General features: G+C 52.8%; 3 protein-coding genes across 4 annotated transcripts in view; 2 read left to right on the top strand and 1 right to left on the bottom strand.

The window, feature by feature from the left end:
* Nucleotides 1–18,446, bottom strand: part of LMLN (leishmanolysin like peptidase) — a 951,783-nt gene that overhangs the window by 693,711 nt on the left and 239,626 nt on the right. The window lies entirely within an intron of this gene.
* On the top strand, nucleotides 6,466–8,964 carry LOC138489544 (RNA-binding protein 25-like; the record flags this gene model as incomplete). The annotated part of the gene is made up of 3 exons (XM_069617274.1): nucleotides 6,466–6,588; nucleotides 8,433–8,483; nucleotides 8,899–8,964. Coding segments are annotated over 3 exons (240 nt in total), but the record flags the coding sequence as incomplete, so codon positions are not given.
* On the top strand, nucleotides 15,630–16,348 carry LOC138489543 (chromobox protein homolog 8-like; the record flags this gene model as incomplete). Its single annotated transcript, XM_069617273.1, has 2 exons — nucleotides 15,630–15,677; nucleotides 16,292–16,348. Coding segments are annotated over 2 exons (105 nt in total), but the record flags the coding sequence as incomplete, so codon positions are not given.

Below are 18,446 nucleotides of genomic sequence, written 5' to 3'. Positions count from 1 at the left end.
ACACAGAGCGCGAGAGACCAACACAGAGCGCGAGAGACCAACACAGAGCGCGAGAGACCAACACAGAGCGCGAGAGAGAGGCCAAAAGAGCGCGAGAGAGAGGCCAAAAGAGCGCGAGAGAGAGGCCAAAAGAGCGCGAGAGAGAGGCCAAAAGAGCGCGAGAGAGAGGCCAAAAGAGCGCAAGAGAGAGGCCAAAAGAGCGCAAGAGAGGCCAAAAGAGCGCAAGAGAGGCCAAAAGAGCGCAAGAGAGAGGCCAAAAGAGCGCAAGAGAGACACCAAAAGAGAAAACACCAAAACAAAGCGAGAGAGACCGAGAGAGAGAGAGAGATACAGAAAGCGAGAGACCAAAACAAAGCAAGAGAGCGAGAGACCAAAACAAAGCAAGAGAGCGAGAGAGCAAACCAAAGAGAGAGAGAGACCAAAACAAAGTGAGAGAGACCAAAACAAAGCGAGAGCGACCAAAACAAAGCGAGAGAGAGAGAGAGCCCAATACAAAGCGAGACCAACAAAAAGTGAGAGAGAGACCGCCCAATACAAAGCGAGAGAGACCAACACAGAGCGAGAGAGAGAGAGACCAACACAGAGCGAGAGAGAGAGAGACCAACACAGAGCGCGAGAGAGAAAGACCAACACAGAGCGAGAGAGAAAGACCAACACAGAGCGAGAGAGAAAGACCAACACAGAGCGAGAGAGAAAGACCAACACAGAGCGAGAGAGAAAGACCAACACAGAGCGAGAGAGAAAGACCAACACAGAGCAAGAAAGACCAACACAGAGCGAGAAAGACCAACACAGAGCGAGAGAGAAAGACCAACACAGAGCGAGAGAGAAAGACCAACACAGAGCGAGAGAGAAAGACCAACACAGAGCGAGAGAGAAAGACCAACACAGAGCGAGAGAGAAAGACCAACACAGAGCGAGAGAGAAAGACCAACACAGAGCGAGAGAGAAAGACCAACACAGAGCGAGAGAGAAAGACCAACACAGAGCGAGAGAGAAAGACCAACACAGAGCGAGAGAGAGAGAGAGAGAGGCACCAACACAGAGAGAGAGAGAGAGCGAGCGAGACTAACAGAGAGAGAGAGAGAGAGACCAACACAGAGAGAGAGAGAGAGACCAACACAGAGAGAGAGAGAGACCAACACAGAGCGAGAGAGAGAGACCAACACAGAGCGAGAGAGAGAGACCAACACAGAGCGAGAGAGACCAACACAGAGCGAGAGAGAAAGACCAACACAGAGCGAGAGAGACCAACACAGAGCGAGAGAGAGAGAGAGAGAGGCACCAACACAGAGAGAGAGACCAACACAGAGCGAGAGAGAGCGAGAGAGAACACAGAGCGAGAGAGACCAACACAGAGCGAGAGAGAGAGAGAGGCACCAACACAGAGAGAGAGACCAACACAGAGCGAGAGAGAGCGAGAGAGAACACAGAGCGAGAGAGACCAACACAGAGCGAGAGAGAAAGACCAACACAGAGCGAGAGAGAAAGACCAACACAGAGCGAGAGAGAAAGACCAACACAGAGCGAGAGAGAAAGACCAACACAGAGCGAGAGAGAGAGAGGCACCAACACAGAGCGAGAGAGAGAGACCAACACAGAGCGAGAGAGAGAGACCAACACAGAGCGAGAGAGAGAGACACAGAGCGAGAGAGAGAGAGCCCAACACAGAGCGAGAGAGAGAGCCCAACACAGAGCGAGAGAGAGAGGGAGGGAGAGAGCCCAACACAGAGCGAGAGAGGGAGAGAGCGAGCCCAACACAGAGCGAGAGAGAGAGAGAGAGAGCCCAACACAGAGCGAGAGAGAGAGAGAGAGAGAGAGGCACCAACAGAGAGAGAGAGAGAGAGCGAGCGAGACCAACAGAGAGAGAGAGCGAGACCAACAGAGAGAGAGACCAACAGAGAGAGAGAGAGACCAACACAGAGAGAGAGAGAGAGAGACCAACACAGAGAGAGAGAGAGACCAACACAGAGCGAGAGAGAGAGACCAACACAGAGAGAGAGAGAGAGAGATCAACACAGAGAGAGAGACCAACACAGAGCGAGAGAGAACGACCAACACAGAGCGAGAGAGACCAACACAGAGCGAGAGAGAGAGAGAGAGAGAGAGAGGCACCAACACAGAGAGAGAGACCAACACAGAGCGAGAGAGAGCGAGAGAGAACACAGAGCGAGAGAGACCAACACAGAGCGAGAGAGAGACCAACACAGAGCGAGAGAGAAAGACCAACAGAGAGCGAGAGAGAAAGACCAACACATAGCGAGAGAGAAAGACCAACACAGAGCGAGAGAGAAAGACCAACACAGAGCGAGAGAGGCACCAACACAGAGCGAGAGAGAGAGACCAACACAGAGCGAGAGAGAGAGACCAACACAGAGCGAGAGAGAGAGACCAACACAGAGCGAGAGAGAGAGACACAGAGCGAGAGAGAGAGAGCCCAACACAGAGCGAGAGAGAGAGAGAGCCCAACACAGAGCGAGAGAGAGAGGGAGAGAGCGAGCCCAACACAGAGCGAGAGAGAGAGGGAGAGAGCGAGCCCAACACAGAGCGAGAGAGAGAGAGAGAGAGAGAGAGCCCAACACAGAGCGAGAGAGAGAGAGAGAGAGAGCCCAACAGAGCGAGAGAGAGAGAGCCCAACACAGAGCGAGAGAGAGCCCAACACAGAGCGAGAGAGAGCCCAACACAGAGCGAGAGAGAGAGAGCCCAACACAGAGCGAGAGAGAGAGACCGAGACCAACAGAGCGAGAGAGACCGAGACCAACAGAGCGAGAGAGAGAGAGACCAACACAGAGCGAGAGAGAGAGACCAACACAGAGCGAGAGAGAGAGACCAACACAGAGCGAGAGAAAGAGAGAGAGAGGCCAAAAGAGCACGAGAGAGAGGCCAAAAGAGCACGAGAGAGAGGCCAAAAGAGCACGAGAGAGAGGCCAAAAGAGCGCGAGAGAGAGGCCAAAAGAGCACAAGAGAGAGGCCAAAAGAGCGCAAGAGAGAGGCCAAAAGAGCGCAAGAGAGAGGCCAAAAGAGCGCAAGAGAGGCCAAAAGAGCGCAAGAGAGAGGCCAAAAGAGCGCAAGAGACACCAAAAGAGCGCAAGAGACACCAAAAGAGACAAAACACCAGAACAAAGCGAGAGAGAGACCAACAGAGAGAGAGAGAGAGAGAGAAACAGAAAGCGAGAGAGAGAGAGAGAGAAACAGAAAGCGAGAGAGAGACCAAAACAAAGCGAGAGAGAGAGAGAGAGAGAGAGACCAACACAGAGCGAGAGCGAGAGAGAGACCAATACAGAGCGAGAGAGAGCCCAACACAGAGCGAGAGAGAGAGAGAGCCCAACACAGAGCGAGAGAGAGAGAGAGACCAACACAGAGCGAGAGAGAGACCAACACAGAGCGAGAGAGAGAGAGAGAGACCAACACAGAGCGAGAGAGAGAGAGAGACCAACACAGAGCGAGAGAGAGAGAGAGACCAACACAGAGCGAGAGAGAGAGAGACCAACACAGAGCGCGAGAGACCAACACAGAGCGCGAGAGACCAACACAGAGCGCGAGAGACCAACACAGAGCGCGAGAGACCAACACAGAGCGCGAGAGAGAGGCCAAAAGAGCGCGAGAGAGAGGCCAAAAGAGCGCGAGAGAGAGGCCAAAAGAGCGCGAGAGAGAGGCCAAAAGAGCGCAAGAGAGGCCAAAAGAGCGCAAGAGAGGCCAAAAGAGCGCAAGAGAGAGGCCAAAAGAGCGCAAGAGAGACACCAAAAGAGAAAACACCAAAACAAAGCGAGAGAGACCGAGAGAGAGAGATACAGAAAGCGAGAGACCAAAACAAAGCAAGAGAGCGAGAGACCAAAACAAAGCAAGAGAGCGAGAGACCAAAACAAAGAGAGAGAGAGACCAAAACAAAGTGAGAGAGACCAAAACAAAGCGAGAGCGACCAACACAAAGCGAGAGAGAGAGAGAGCCCAATACAAAGCGAGACCAAAAAAAGTGAGAGAGAGACCGCCCAAAACAAAGCGAGAGAGACCAACACAGAGCGAGAGAGAGACCAACACAGAGAGAGAGAGACCAACACAGAGCTAGAGAGAGAGAGACCAACACAGAGAGAGAGAGAGAGAGAGAGAGAGACCAACAGAGAGAGAGAGAGACCAACACAGAGCGAGAGAGAGAGACCAACACAGCGAGAGAGAGAGAGAGAGAGAGAGAGAGAGAGACCAACAGAGCGAGAGAGAGAGAGAGAGAGAGACCAACTGAGCGAGAGAGAGAGAGAGAGAGAGAGAGAGAGAGACCAACAGAGCGAGAGAGAGAGAGAGAGAGAGAGACCAACAGAGCGAGAGAGAGAGAGAGAGAGACCAACAGAGAGAGAGAGAGACCAACAGAGAGAGAGAGAGAGAGAGACCAACACAGAGAGAGAGAGACCAACAGAGCGAGAGAGAGAGAGAGAGAGAGAGACCAACAGAGCGAGAGAGAGAGAGAGAGAGGCACCAACAGAGAGAGAGAGAGAGCGAGCGAGACCAACAGAGAGAGCGAGCGAGACCAACACAGAGCGAGAGAGAGAGAGAGACCAACACAGAGCGAGAGAGACCAACACAGAGCGAGAGAGAGAGAGAGAGAGAGAGAGACCAACACAGAGCGAGAGAGAGAGAGAGACCAACACAGAGCGAGAGAGAGAGAGAGAGACCAACACAGAGCGAGAGAGAGAGAGAGAGAGAGAGACCAACACAGAGCGAGAGAGAGAGAGAGAGACCAACACAGAGCGAGAGAGAGAGAGAGACCAACACAGAGCGAGAGAGAGAGAGAGAGAGAGAGACCAACACAGAGCGAGAGAGAGAGAGAGAGAGAGACCAACACAGAGCGAGAGAGAGAGAGAGAGAGAGACCAACACAGAGCGAGAGAGAGAGAGAGACCAACACAGAGCGAGAGAGAGAGAGAGACCAACACAGAGCGAGAGAGAGAGACCAACACAGAGCGAGAGAGAGAGAGAGACCAACACAGAGCGAGAGAGAGAGAGAGACCAACACAGAGCGAGAGAGAGAGAGAGACCAACACAGAGCGAGAGAGAGAGAGAGACCAACACAGAGCGAGAGAGAGAGAGAGACCAACACAGAGCGAGAGAGAGAGAGAGACCAACACAGAGCGAGACCAACACAGAGAGAGACCAACACAGAGCGAGACCAACACAGAGCGAGACCAACACAGAGAGAGACCAACACAGAGAGAGACCAACACAGAGCGAGAGAGACCAACACAGAGCGAGAGAGACCAACACAGAGCGAGAGAGACCAACACAGAGCGAGAGAGACCAACACAGAGCGAGAGAGACCAACACAGAGCGAGAGAGACCAACACAGAGAGAGAGACCAACAGAGAGAGACCAACAGAGAGACCAACAGAGAGAGACCAACAGAGAGACCAACAGAGAGAGACCAACAGAGAGAGACCAACAGAGAGAGACCAACAGAGAGAGACCAACAGAGAGAGACCAACAGAGAGAGACCAACAGAGAGCGAGAGAGAGAGAGACCAACACAGAGTGAGAGAGAGACCAACTCAGAGCGAGAGAGAGAGAGACCAACACAGAGCGAGAGAGAGAGTCCAACACAGAGCGAGAGAGAGACCAACACAGAGCGAGAGAGAGACCAACACAGAGCGAGAGAGACCAACACAGAGCGAGAGAGACCAACACAGAGCGAGAGAGAGCGAGACCAACACAGAGCGAGAGAGAGAGAGACCAACACAGAGCGAGAGAGAGAGAGACCAACACAGAGCGAGAGAGAGAGACCAACACAGAGCGAGAGAGAGAGACCAACACAGAGCGAGAGAGAGAGACCAACACAGAGCGAGAGAGAGAGAGACCAACACAGAGCGAGAGAGAGAGACCAACACAGAGCGAGAGAGAGACCAACACAGAGCGAGAGAGAGACCAACACAGAGCGAGAGAGAGAGACCAACACAGAGCGAGAGAGAGAGACCAACACAGAGCGAGAGAGAGAGACCAACACAGAGCGAGAGAGAGAGACCAACACAGAGCGAAAGAGAGAGACCAACACAGAGCGAAAGAGAGAGACCAACACAGAGCGAAAGAGAGAGACCAACACAGAGCGAAAGAGAGAGACCAATACAGAGGGAGAGAGACCAACACAGAGGGAGAGAGACCAACACAGAGCGAGAGAGACCAACACACAGCGAGAGAGACCAACACAGAGCGAGAGAGACCAACACAGAGCGAGAGAGACCAACACAGAGCGAGAGAGACCAACACAGAGCGAGAGAGACCAACACAGAGCGAGAGAGACCAACACACAGCGAGAGAGACCAACACACAGCGAGAGAGACCAACACACAGCGAGAGAGACCAACACACAGCGAGAGAGACCAACACACAGCGAGAGAGAGAGACCAATACAGAGGGAGAGAGAGAGACCAATACAGAGGGAGAGAGAGAGAGACCAACACAGAGCGAGAGAGAGAGAGAGCGAGGGACCAACAGAGAGAGAGAGAGAGAGAGAGAGAGAGAGAGAGGGACCAACACAGAGAGAGAGAGAGAGAGAGAGCGAGACCAACAGATAGAGCGAGAGACCAACAGAGAGAGAGAGACCAACACAGAGTGAGAGAGAGAGAGACCAACACAGAGCGAGAGAGAGAGACCAACACAGAGCGAGAGAGAGAGAGAAACCAACACAGAGCGAGAGAGAGAGAGAGAGACCAACACAGAGCAAGAGAGAGAGAGAGACCAACACAGAGCAAGAGAGAGAGACCAACACAGAGCGAGAGAGAGAGAGACCAACACAGAGCGAGAGAGAGACCAACACAGAGCGAGAGAGAGAGAGACCAACACAGAGCGAGAGAGAGAGAGACCAACAGAGAGAGACCAACAGAGAGAGACCAACAGAGAGAGACCAACAGAGAGAGACCAACAGAGAGAGACCAACAGAGAGAGACCAACACAGAGCGAGAGAGAGAGAGACCAACACAGAGCAAGAGAGAGAGACCAACACAGAGCGAGAGAGAGAGAGACCAACACAGAGCGAGAGAGAGAGAGACCAACACAGAGCGAGAGAGCGAGAGAGAGACCAACACAGAGCGAGAGAGCGAGAGAGAGACCAACACAGAGCGAGAGAGCGAGAGAGAGACCAACACAGAGCGAGAGAGAGAGAGAGACCAACAGGGAGAGAGAGACCAACAGGGAGAGAGAGACCAACAGAGAGACCAACAGAGAGAGACCAACAGAGAGAGACCAACAGAGAGAGACCAACAGAGAGAGACCAACAGAGAGAGACCAACAGAGAGAGAGAGAGAGAGACCAACACAGAGCGAGAGAGAGAGAGACCAACACAGAGCGAGAGAGAGAGAGACCAACACAGAGCGAGAGAGAGAGAGACCAACACAGAGCGAGAGAGAGAGAGACCAACACAGAGCGAGAGAGAGAGAGACCAACACAGAGCGAGAGAGAGAGACCAACACAGAGCGAGAGAGAGAGACCAACACAGAGCGAGAGAGAGAGAGACCAACACAGAGCGAGAGAGAGAGAGACCAACACAGAGCGAGAGACCAACACAGAGCGAGAGAGAGAGACCAACACAGAGCGAGAGAGAGAGACCAACACAGCGCGAGAGAGAGAGACCACCACAGAGCAAGAGAGAGAGACCAACACAGAGCGAGAGAGAGAGACCACCACAGAGCGAGAGAGAGAGACCAACACAGAGCGAGAGAGAGAGACCAACACAGAGCGAAAGAGAGAGACCAACACAGAGCGAAAGAGAGAGACCAACACAGAGCGAAAGAGAGAGACGAACACACAGCGAAAGAGAGAGACGAACACACAGCGAGAGAGACCAACACAAAGCGAGAGAGACCAACACAGAGCGAGAGAGACCAACACACAGCGAGAGAGACCAACACACAGCGAGAGAGACCAACACACAGCGAGAGAGACCAACACACAGCGAGAGAGACCAACACACAGCGAGAGAGACCAACACACAGCGAGAGAGACCAACACACAGCGAGAGAGACCAACACACAGCGAGAGAGACCAACACAGAGCGAGAGAGAGGGAGAGCGAGGGACCAACAGAGAGAGAGAGAGAGAGAGAGAGGGACCAACACAGAGAGAGAGAGAGAGAGAGCGAGCGAGACCAACAGAGAGAGCGAGAGACCAACAGAGAGAGACCAACACAGAGTGAGAGAGAGAGAGACCAACACAGAGCGAGAGAGAGAGAGAGACCAACACAGAGCGAGAGAGAGAGAGACCAACACAGAGCGAGAGAGAGAGACCAACACAGAGAGAGAGAGAGAGAGACCAACACAGAGCAAGAGAGAGAGAGAGAGACCAACACAGAGCGAGAGAGAGAGAGACCAACACAGAGCGAGAGAGAGAGAGAGAGACCAACACAGAGCGAGAGAGAGAGAGACCAACACAGAGCGAGAGAGAGAGAGACCAACACAGAGCGAGAGAGAGAGAGACCAACAGAGCGAGAGAGAGAGACCAACACAGAGCGAGAGAGAGAGACCAACACAGAGCGAAAGAGACCAACACAGAGCGAAAGAGACCAACACAGAGCGAAAGAGACCAACACAGAGCGAAAGAGACCAACACAGAGCGAAAGAGACCAACACAGAGCGAAAGAGACCAACACAGAGCGAAAGAGACCAACACAGAGCGAAAGAGACCAACACAGAGCGAAAGAGACCAACACAGAGCGAAAGAGACCAACACAGAGCGAAAGAGACCAACACAGAGCGAAAGAGACCAACACAGAGCGAAAGAGACCAACACAGAGCGAAAGAGACCAACACAGAGCGAGAGAGACCAACACAGAGCGAGAGAGACCAACACAGAGCGAGAGAGAGAGACCAACACAGAGCGAGAGAGAGAGAGAGAGAGGGACCAACACAGAGAGAGAGAGAGAGAGAGAGAGAGAGAGAGAGAGAGAGAGAGAGAGAGAGAGAGGGACCAACACAGAGAGAGAGAGCGAGAACAGAGAGAGCGAGAGACCAACAGAGAGAGAGAGACCAACAGAGAGCGAGAGAGAGAGAGAGACCAACACAGAGCGAGAGAGAGAGACCCACAGAGCGAGAGAGAGACCAACACAGAGCGAGAGAGAGAGAGAGAGAGACCAACACAGAGCGAGAGAGAGCGAGAGAGCGAGCGAGCGAGCGAGCAAGAGCAGGAGCGAGAGCGAGAGGAGAGGAGAGAGAGAGGAGAGAGAGGGACCAACAGAGAGAGAGAGCGAGACCAACAGAGAGCGAGCGAGACCAACAGAGAGCGAGCGAGACCAACAGAGAGCGAGCGAGACCAACAGAGAGAGAGAGACCAACAGAGAGAGAGAGACCAACAGAGAGAGCGAGAGAGAGACCAACAAAGAGCGAGCGAGAGAGAGACCAACAAAGAGCGAGCGAGAGAGAGAGACCAACACAGAGCGAGAGAGAGAGAGACCAACAAAGAGCGAGCGAGAGAGAGAGACCAACACAGAGCGAGAGAGAGAGACCAACACAGAGCGAGAGACCAACACAGAGCGAGAGAGAGAGAGAGACCAACACAGAGCGAGAGAGAGAGAGACACCAACACAGAGCGAGAGAGAGAGAGACACCAACACGGAGCGAGAGAGAGAGACCAACACAGAGCGAGAGAGAGAGAGAGAGACCAACACAGAGCGAGAGAGAGAGAGAGAGACCAACACAGAGCGAGAGAGAGAGAGACCAACACAGAGCGAGAGAGAGAGAGAGAGACCAACACAGAGCGAGAGAGAGAGAGACCAACACAGAGCGAGAGAGAGAGACCAACACAGAGCGAGCGAGAGACCAACACAGAGCGAGCGAGAGAGACCACCACAGAGCGAGTGAGAGAGACCACCAACAGAGCGAGCGAGAGAGACCACCAACACAGAGCGAGAGAGAGACCACCAACACAGAGCGAGAGAGAGAGACCACCAACACAGAGCGAGAGAGAGAGACCACCAACACAGAGCGAGAGAGAGAGACCACCAACACAGAGCGAGAGAGACCACCAACACAGAGCGAGAGAGAGAGACCAACACAGAGCGAGAGAGAGAGACCAACACAGAGCGAGAGAGAGAGACCAACACAGAGCGAGAGAGAGAGACCAACACAGAGCGAGAGAGAGAGAGAGAGACCAACACAGAGCGAGAGAGAGAGACCAACACAGAGCGAGAGACCAACACAGAGCGAGAGAGAGAGACCAACACAGAGCGAGAGAGAGAGAGACACCAACACGGAGCGAGAGAGAGAGAGACACCAACACAGAGCGAGAGAGAGAGAGACCAACACAGAGCGAGAGAGAGAGAGAGAGACCAACACAGAGCGAGAGAGACCAACACACAGCGAGAGAGACCAACACAGAGCGAGAGAGACCAACACACAGCGAGAGAGACCAACACACAGCGAGAGAGACCAACACACAGCGAGAGAGACCAACACACAGCGAGAGAGACCAACACACAGCGAGAGAGACCAACACACAGCGAGAGAGACCAACACACAGCGAGAGAGAGAGACCAACACAGAGCGAGAGAGAGAGAGAGGGACCAAGAGAGAGAGAGACAGAGAGGGACCAAGCGAGAGAGAGAGAGAGAGAGAGAGAGAGAGAGGGACCAACAGAGAGAGAGAGAGGCACCAACACAGAGAGAGAGAGCGAGCGAGACCAACAGAGAGAGAGAGAGACCAACAGAGAGAGAGACCAACAGAGAGAGAGAGAGAGAGACAAACAGAGAGAGAGAGACCAACACAGAGAGAGAGAGAGAGAGAGAGAGAGACCAACACAGAAAGAGAGAGAGAGAGAGAGAGAGACCAACACAGAGAGAGAGAGACCAACACAGAGAGAGAGAGAGAGAGAGACCAACAGAGAGAGAGAGAGAGAGAGACCCCAACAGAGAGAGAGAGAGAGACCAACACAGAGGGGGACCAACAGAGAGAGAGGGAGAGAGAGACCAACACAGCGAGAGAGACCAACAATAGGGAGAGAGAGACCAACAGAGAGAGAGAGAGAGACCAACAGAGAGAGAGAGAGACCAATAGAGAGAGAGAGACCAATAGAGAGAGAGAGACCAACACAGAGAGAGAGAGAGAGAGAGAGAGAGAGAGAGAGAGACCAACACAGAGTGAGAGAGAGACCAACAGAAAGAGAGAGAGAGACCAATAGAGAGAGAGACCGACACAGAGAGAGAGACACCGACCAACACAGAGCGAGAGAGACCAACACAGAGCGAGAGAGACCAACACAGAGCGAGAGAGACCAACACAGAGCGAGAGAGACCAACACAGAGCGAGAGAGAGAGACCAACACAGAGCGAGAGAGAGAGACCAACACAGAGCGAGAGAGAGAGACCAACACAGAGCGAGAGAGAGAGACCCACAGAGCGAGAGAGAGAGACCCACAGAGCGAGAGAGAGAGACCAACACAGAGCGAGAGAGAGACCAACACGGAGCGAGAGAGAGACCAACACAGAGCGAGAGAGAGACCAACACAGAGCGAGAGAGAGACCAACACAGAGCGAGAGAGAGCGAGAGAGAGAGAGAGGGACCAACACAGAGAGAGAGAGAGAGAGAGAGAGAGGGACCAACACAGAGAGAGAGAGCGAGCGAGACCAACAGAGAGAGCGAGAGACCAAGAGAGAGAGAGAGACCAACAGAGAGCGAGAGAGAGAGAGAGAGAGACCAACACAGAGCGAGAGAGAGAGACCCATAGAGCGAGAGAGAGACCAACACAGAGCGAGAGAGAGAGAGAGAGACCAACACAGAGCGAGAGAGAGAGACCAACACAGAGCGAGAGAGAGAGAGCGAGAGAGCGAGCGAGCGAGCAAGAGCGAGAGCGAGAGGAGAGGAGAGGAGAGAAGAGAGAGGGACCAACAGAGAGAGAGAGCGAGCGAGACCAACAGAGAGCGAGCGAGACCAACAGAGAGCGAGCGAGACCAACAGAGAGAGAGACCAACAGAGAGAGAGAGAGAGACCAACAGAGCGAGAGAGAGAGAGAGACGAACACAGAGCAAGAGAGACCAACACAGAGCGAGCGAGAGAGAGACCAACACAGAGCGAGAGAGAGACCAACACAGAGCGAGAGAGAGAGAGACCAACACAGAGCGAGAGAGAGAGACCAACACAGAGCGAGAGAGAGAGACCAACACAGAGCGAGAGAGAGAGACCAACACAGAGCGAGAGAGAGAGAGAGACCAACACAGAGCGAGAGAGAGAGACCAACACAGAGCGAGAGAGAGAGACCAACACAGAGCGAGAGAGAGAGAGAGACCAACACAGAGCGAGAGAGAGAGAGAGACCAACACAGAGCGAGAGAGAGACCAACACAGAGCGAGAGAGAGAGAGACACCAACACGGAGCGAGAGAGAGAGAGACCAACACAGAGCGAGAGAGAGAGAGAGACCAACACAGAGCGAGAGAGAGAGAGAGACCAACACAGAGAGAGAGAGAGAGACCAACACAGAGCGAGAGAGAGAGAGAGAGAGACCAACACAGAGCGAGCGAGACCAACACAGAGCGAGCGAGAGAGACCAACACAGAGCGAGCGAGAGAGACCAACACAGAGCGAGCGAGAGAGACCAACACAGAGCGAGAGAGAGAGACCAACACAGAGCGAGAGAGAGAGACCAACACAGAGCGAGAGAGAGAGACCACCAACACAGAGCGAGAGAGAGAGACCAACACAGAGCGAGAGAGAGAGACCAACACACAGCGAGAGAGACCAACACACAGCGAGAGAGACCAACACACAGCGAGAGAGACCAACACACAGCGAGAGAGACCAACACACAGCGAGAGAGACCAACACACAGCGAGAGAGACCAACACACAGCGAGAGAGACCAACACAGAGCGAGAGAGAGAGACCAACACAGAGCGAGAGAGAGAGACCAACACAGAGCGAGAGAGAGAGAGAGGGACCAAGAGAGAGAGAGAGAGAGGGACCAAGAGAGAGAGAGAGAGAGAGAGGGACCAACAGAGAGAGAGAGAGGCACCAACACAGAGAGAGAGAGAGCGAGCGAGACCAACAGAGACAGCGAGAGAGACCAACAGAGAGAGAGAGACCAACAGAGAGAGAGACCAACAGAGAGAGAGAGAGAGACAAACAGAGAGAGAGAGAGACCAACACAGAGAGAGAGAGAGAGAGAGAGAGAGAGAGAGAGAGAGAGAGAGACCAACAGAGAGAGAGAGACCCCAACAGAGAGAGAGAGAGAGACCAATACAGAGGGGGACCAACAGAGAGAGAGGGAGAGAGAGACCAACACAGAGAGCGAGAGAGAGAGAGACCAACACAGCGAGAGAGACCAACAATAGGGAGAGAGAGACCAATAGGGAGAGAGAGACCAACAGAGAGAGAGAGAGACCAACAGAGAGAGAGAGAGACCAACAGAGAGAGACCAACAGAGAGAGAGAGAGAGAGAGAGAGAGAGAGACCAACACAGAGTGAGAGAGAGACCAACAGAAAGAGAGAGAGAGACCAACAGAAAGAGAGAGAGAGACCAACAGAAAGAGAGAGAGAGACCAACAGAAAGAGAGAGAGAGACCGACACAGAGAGAGAGAGACAGACCAACACAGAGCGAGAGAGACCAACACAGAGCGAGAGAGACCAACACAGAGCGAGAGAGACCAACACAGAGCGAGAGAGACCAACACAGAGCGAGAGAGACCAACACAGAGCGAGAGAGACCAACACAGAGCGAGAGAGAGAGACCAACACAGAGCGAGAGAGAGAGACCAACACAGAGCGAGAGAGAGAGACCAACACAGAGCGAGAGAGAGAGACCCACAGAGCGAGAGAGAGAGACCCACAGAGCGAGAGAGAGAGACCCACAGAGCGAGAGAGACCAACACAGAGCGAGAGAGAGAGAGAGAGAGAGAGACCAACACAGAGCGAGAGAGAGGCAACACAGAGCGAGAGAGAGACCAACACAGAGCGAGAGAGAGCGAGAGAGAGAGAGAGGGACCAACAGAGAGAGAGAGAGACCAAGAGAGAGAGAGAGACCAACAGAGAGAGAGAGAGAGAGAGAGACCAACAGAGCGAGAGAGAGAGAGAGAGCGAGAGAGACCAACAGAGAGAGCGAGAGAGACCAACAGAGAGAGCGAGAGAGACCAACAGAGAGAGAGAGACCAGCAGAGAGAGAGACCAACAGAGAGAGAGACCAACAGAGAGAGAGAGAGAGACCAACAGAGAGTGAGAGAGAGAGACCAACAGAGAGAGAGACCAACAGAGAGAGAGAGAGAGACCAACAGAGAGAGAGAGACCAACAGAGAGAGAAAGAGAGAGAGAGAGAGAGAGAGACCAACACAGAGAGAGAGAGACCAACACAGAGAGAGAGAGACCAACACAGAGAGAGAGAGAGAGACCAACAGAGAGAGAGACCAACAGAGAGAGAGACCAACAGAGAGAGAGAGAGAGAGACCAAAACAAAGCGAGAGAGACCAAAACAAAGCGAGAGAGAGACCAAAACAAAGCGAGACCAACAAAAAGTGAGAGAGAGACCGCCCAATACAAAGCGAGAGAGACCAACACAGAGAGAGAGAGAGAGAGACCAACACAGAGCGAGAGAGAGAGACCAACAGAGAGAGAGAGAGACCAACACAGAGAGAGAGACCAACACAGAGCGAGAGAGAGAGACCAACACCGAGCGAGAGAGAGAGACCAACACAGAGCGAGAGAGAGAGAGAGACCAACACAGAGCGAGAGAGAGAGAGAGAGACCAACACAGAGCGAGAGAGAGACCAACACAGAGCGAGAGAGAGAGAGAGAGAGACCAACACAGAGCGAGAGAGAGAGACCAACACAGAGCGAGAGAGAGAGACCAACACAGAGCGAGAGAGAGAGACCAACACAGAGCGAGAGAGACCAACACAGAGCGAGAGAGAGACTAACAGAGCGAAAGAGAGAGAGACTAACAGAGCGAGAGAGAGAGAGACTAACAGAGCGAGAGAGAGAGAGAGACCAACACAGAGCGAGAGAGAGAGAGACCAACACAGAGCGAGAGAGAGAGAGAGACCAACACAGAGCGAGAGAGAGAGAGACCAACACAGAGCGAGAGAGAGAGAGAGAGAGAGAGAGACCAACACAGAGCGAGAGAGACCAACACAGAGCGAGAGAGAGAGAGAGAGCGAGAGAGACCAACACAGAGCGAGAGAGACCAACACAGAGCGAGAGAGACCAACACAGAGCGAGAGAGACCAACACAGAGCGAGAGAGACCAACACAGAGCGAGAGAGACCAACACAGAGCGAGAGAGACCAACACAGAGCGAGAGAGACCAACACAGAGCGAGAGAGAGAGAGGGACCAACAGAGAGATAGAGAGAGAGAGGGACCAACAGAGAGAGAGAGAGGCACCAACACAGAGATAGAGAGAGAGAGAGGGACCAACAGAGAGAGAGAGAGGCACCAACACAGAGAGAGAGAGAGCGAGACCAACAGAGAGAGCGAGAGAGACCAACAGAGAGAGAGAGACCCACAGAGAGAGAGAGACCCCAACAGAGAGAGAGAGAGACCAACAGAGACAGAGAGAGAGAGAGAGAGAGAGACCAACAGAGAGAGAGAGAGAGAGACCCCAACAGAGAGACCAACAGAGAGAGAGAGAGACCAACAGAGAGAGAGAGAGACCAACACAGAGAGAGAGAGAGAGACCAACAGAGAGAGAGAGAGAGACCAACAGAGAGAGAGACCAACAGAGAGAGAGAGAGAGAGAGAGAGAGACCCCAACAAAGAGAGAGAGACCAACACAGAGAGAGAGAGAGAGAGGGGAGAGAAAGAGAGAGAGAGAGAGAGAGAGAGAGAGAGAGAGAGAGAGAGAGACCAATACAGAGAGGGACCAACAGAGAGAGAGGGCGAGAGAGACCAACACAGAGGGCGAGAGAGAGAGAGACCAACAGAGAGAGAGAGACCAATAGAGAGAGAGAGAGAGAGACCAATAGAGAGAGACCAACAGAGAGAGAGACAAACAGAGAGAGAGACAAACAGAGAGAGAGAGACCAACACAGAGACCAACACAGAGAGAGAGAGAGAGAGAGAGAGACCAACACAGAGAGAGAGAGAGACCAACACAGAGAGCGAGAGAGAGAGCAACACAGAGAGAGACTAATAGAGAGAGAGAGAGAGAACAGAGAGAGAGAGACCAACAGAAACAGAGAGAGAGACCAACAGAGAGAGAGAGAGAGACCAACAGAGAGAGAGAGAGAGAGAGACCAACAGAGAGAGAGAGAGAGAGAGAGACCAACAGAGAGAGAGAGAGACCCCAACAGAGAGAGAAAGACCAACACAGAGAGAGAGAAAGAGAGAGAGAGAGAGACCAACAGAGAGAGAGAGAGAGAGAGAGAGACCAATAGAGAGAGAGAGACCAATAGAGAGAGAGAGAGAGAGAGACCAACAGAGACCAACACAGAGAGAGAGAGACCAACACAGAGAGAGAGAGACCAACACAGAGAGAGAGAGAGACCAACACAGAGAGAGACCAATAGAGAGAGAGAGAGAGAGAGAGAACAGAGAGAGAGAGAGAGAGACCAACAGAAACAGAGAGAGACCAACAGAGAGAGAGAGAGACCAACAGAGAGAGAGAGAGAGAGAGACCAACAGAGAGAGAGAGAGACCCCAACAGAGAGAGAGAGACCAACAAAGAGAGAGAGAGAGAGAGAGAGAGAGAGAGACCAATACAGAGAGGGACCAACAGAGAGAGAGGGCGAGAGAGACCAACACAGAGGGCGAGAGAGAGACCAACACAGCAAGAGAGACCAACAAAGAGAGAGAGAGAGACCAACAGAGAGAGAGACCAATAGAGACAGAGAGAGAGACCAATAGAGAGAGAGAGACCAATAGAGAGAGAGAGAGAGACCAACAGAGAGAGAGACAAACAGAGAGAGAGAGAGACCAACACAGAGAGAGAGACCAACACAGAGAGAGAGAGAGAGAGAGAGAGAGAGACCAACACAGAGAGCGAGAGAGAGAGACCAACAGAGAGAGAGAGACCAACACAGAGAGAGATCAATAGAGAGAGAGAGAGACCAACAGAAAGAGAGAGAGAGAGACCAATAGAGAGAGACCGACCAACACAGAGAGAGAGAGAGAGAGACCAAGACCAACACAGAGCGAGATAGAGAGAGACCGAGACCAAAACAGAGCGAGAGAGTGACCGAGACACCAATAGAGAGCGAGAAAGAGACCAGACAAGAGCGCACGAGGGAGAGACCAGACAAGAGCGCACGAGGGAGAGACCAGACAAAAGCGCACGAGGGAGAGACCAGACAAAAGTGCAGAAAGAGAGCGAGACCAGAGAAAGAGAGAGCGAGACCAGAGAAAGAGAGAAAGCGTGAGACCAGAGAAAGAGAGAAAGCGCGAGACCAGAGAAAGAGAGAAAGCGCGAGACCAGAGAAAGAGAGAAAGCGCGAGACCAGAGAAAGAGAAAGCGCGAGACCAGAGAAAGAGAAAGCGCGAGACCAAAGAAAGAGCGCGAGACCAGAGAAAGAGAGCGCGAGACCAGAGAAAGAGAGCGCGAGACCAGAGAAAGGGAGAGCGAGACCAGAAAGGGAGAGCGTGAGACTGAAAGTGAGTGAGATCAAAAGCTAACCAGGTTTCTCAGAGGCAGGTGGAAACAGCAGGGCCTGAGCTTGGATGTAGCCCAGGTTCAAGTATTAGAGAAGTACAAAGCATTATTGACCTGGGCTGATTAATTGGCAGGGCATAAGCCTTAAATCCCTTGAGAGACGAACAGCAAGAAAGATAGAGGCTGGCCAGGAGCCATAGCACAATCTCTGTCAATCCCACCAAGGAAACCAAACACTTGCCCAATGAGTCTCTTGTCCAGTAGGGCCTCACTGAGAACCCAGAGCCTGTGGTGGACTCTTGATCAACTTTAGCCTATGATTAGCTCAGAATTCGCCATGTTGACCTTTGCTGGAGGGGGGGGATGGAGGAAAGGGGCATTCAACAACTGCAGTCTGGAAAACAACCAGCCCTTGGGAAGAAACCAACTCATCTGTATGTTGAGCTTCGAAGCTCTGGAAAGCCAACATTTGCTATCAAACACAGAAGGGTTCCTGGTCCCTTCAAACAACTCATGAACTGAAAATGACTGCGTGGAAATGTCAGGAACTATGATCAGCATCATGGCAGGCGTTGCAGCCAATCAGGTTGTTCGGAACACAGGTTGAACCTCACGGTATAAGCCTACGCTCCGAGCAACCTCGGTAACTGCCAGAGCATGCCCCATCATTTACCCAATCACCAAAACCCTTCATTCCCTCACTCCCACTTACCAGAAGAGGTTGCAGCGCCCCTCTTCTCAAGTCTGATGCCTTGATTGGAGCCTCGTTTCCATTCCATGCCAGCCATGTTAGATTAGTATTTGTTTGAAAGAACAGGTTGCATGCTCAACACAACCTGATTTTCAAAGAAATAAATGCCTATTAGTGCCCCGGATCGTAAACCCGGGCAGCAAATAGCCATGACGAGTCACCCA

The sequence above is a fragment of the Ambystoma mexicanum genome, chromosome 9, assembly GCF_040938575.1.
Source record: "Ambystoma mexicanum isolate Mex_15411 chromosome 9, UKY_AmexF1_1, whole genome shotgun sequence".
NCBI lineage: Eukaryota > Metazoa > Chordata > Amphibia > Caudata > Ambystomatidae > Ambystoma > Ambystoma mexicanum.
The sequence above is the reverse complement of the archived record's forward strand: the minus strand, read 5'-3'. Positions and strand labels throughout refer to the sequence as shown.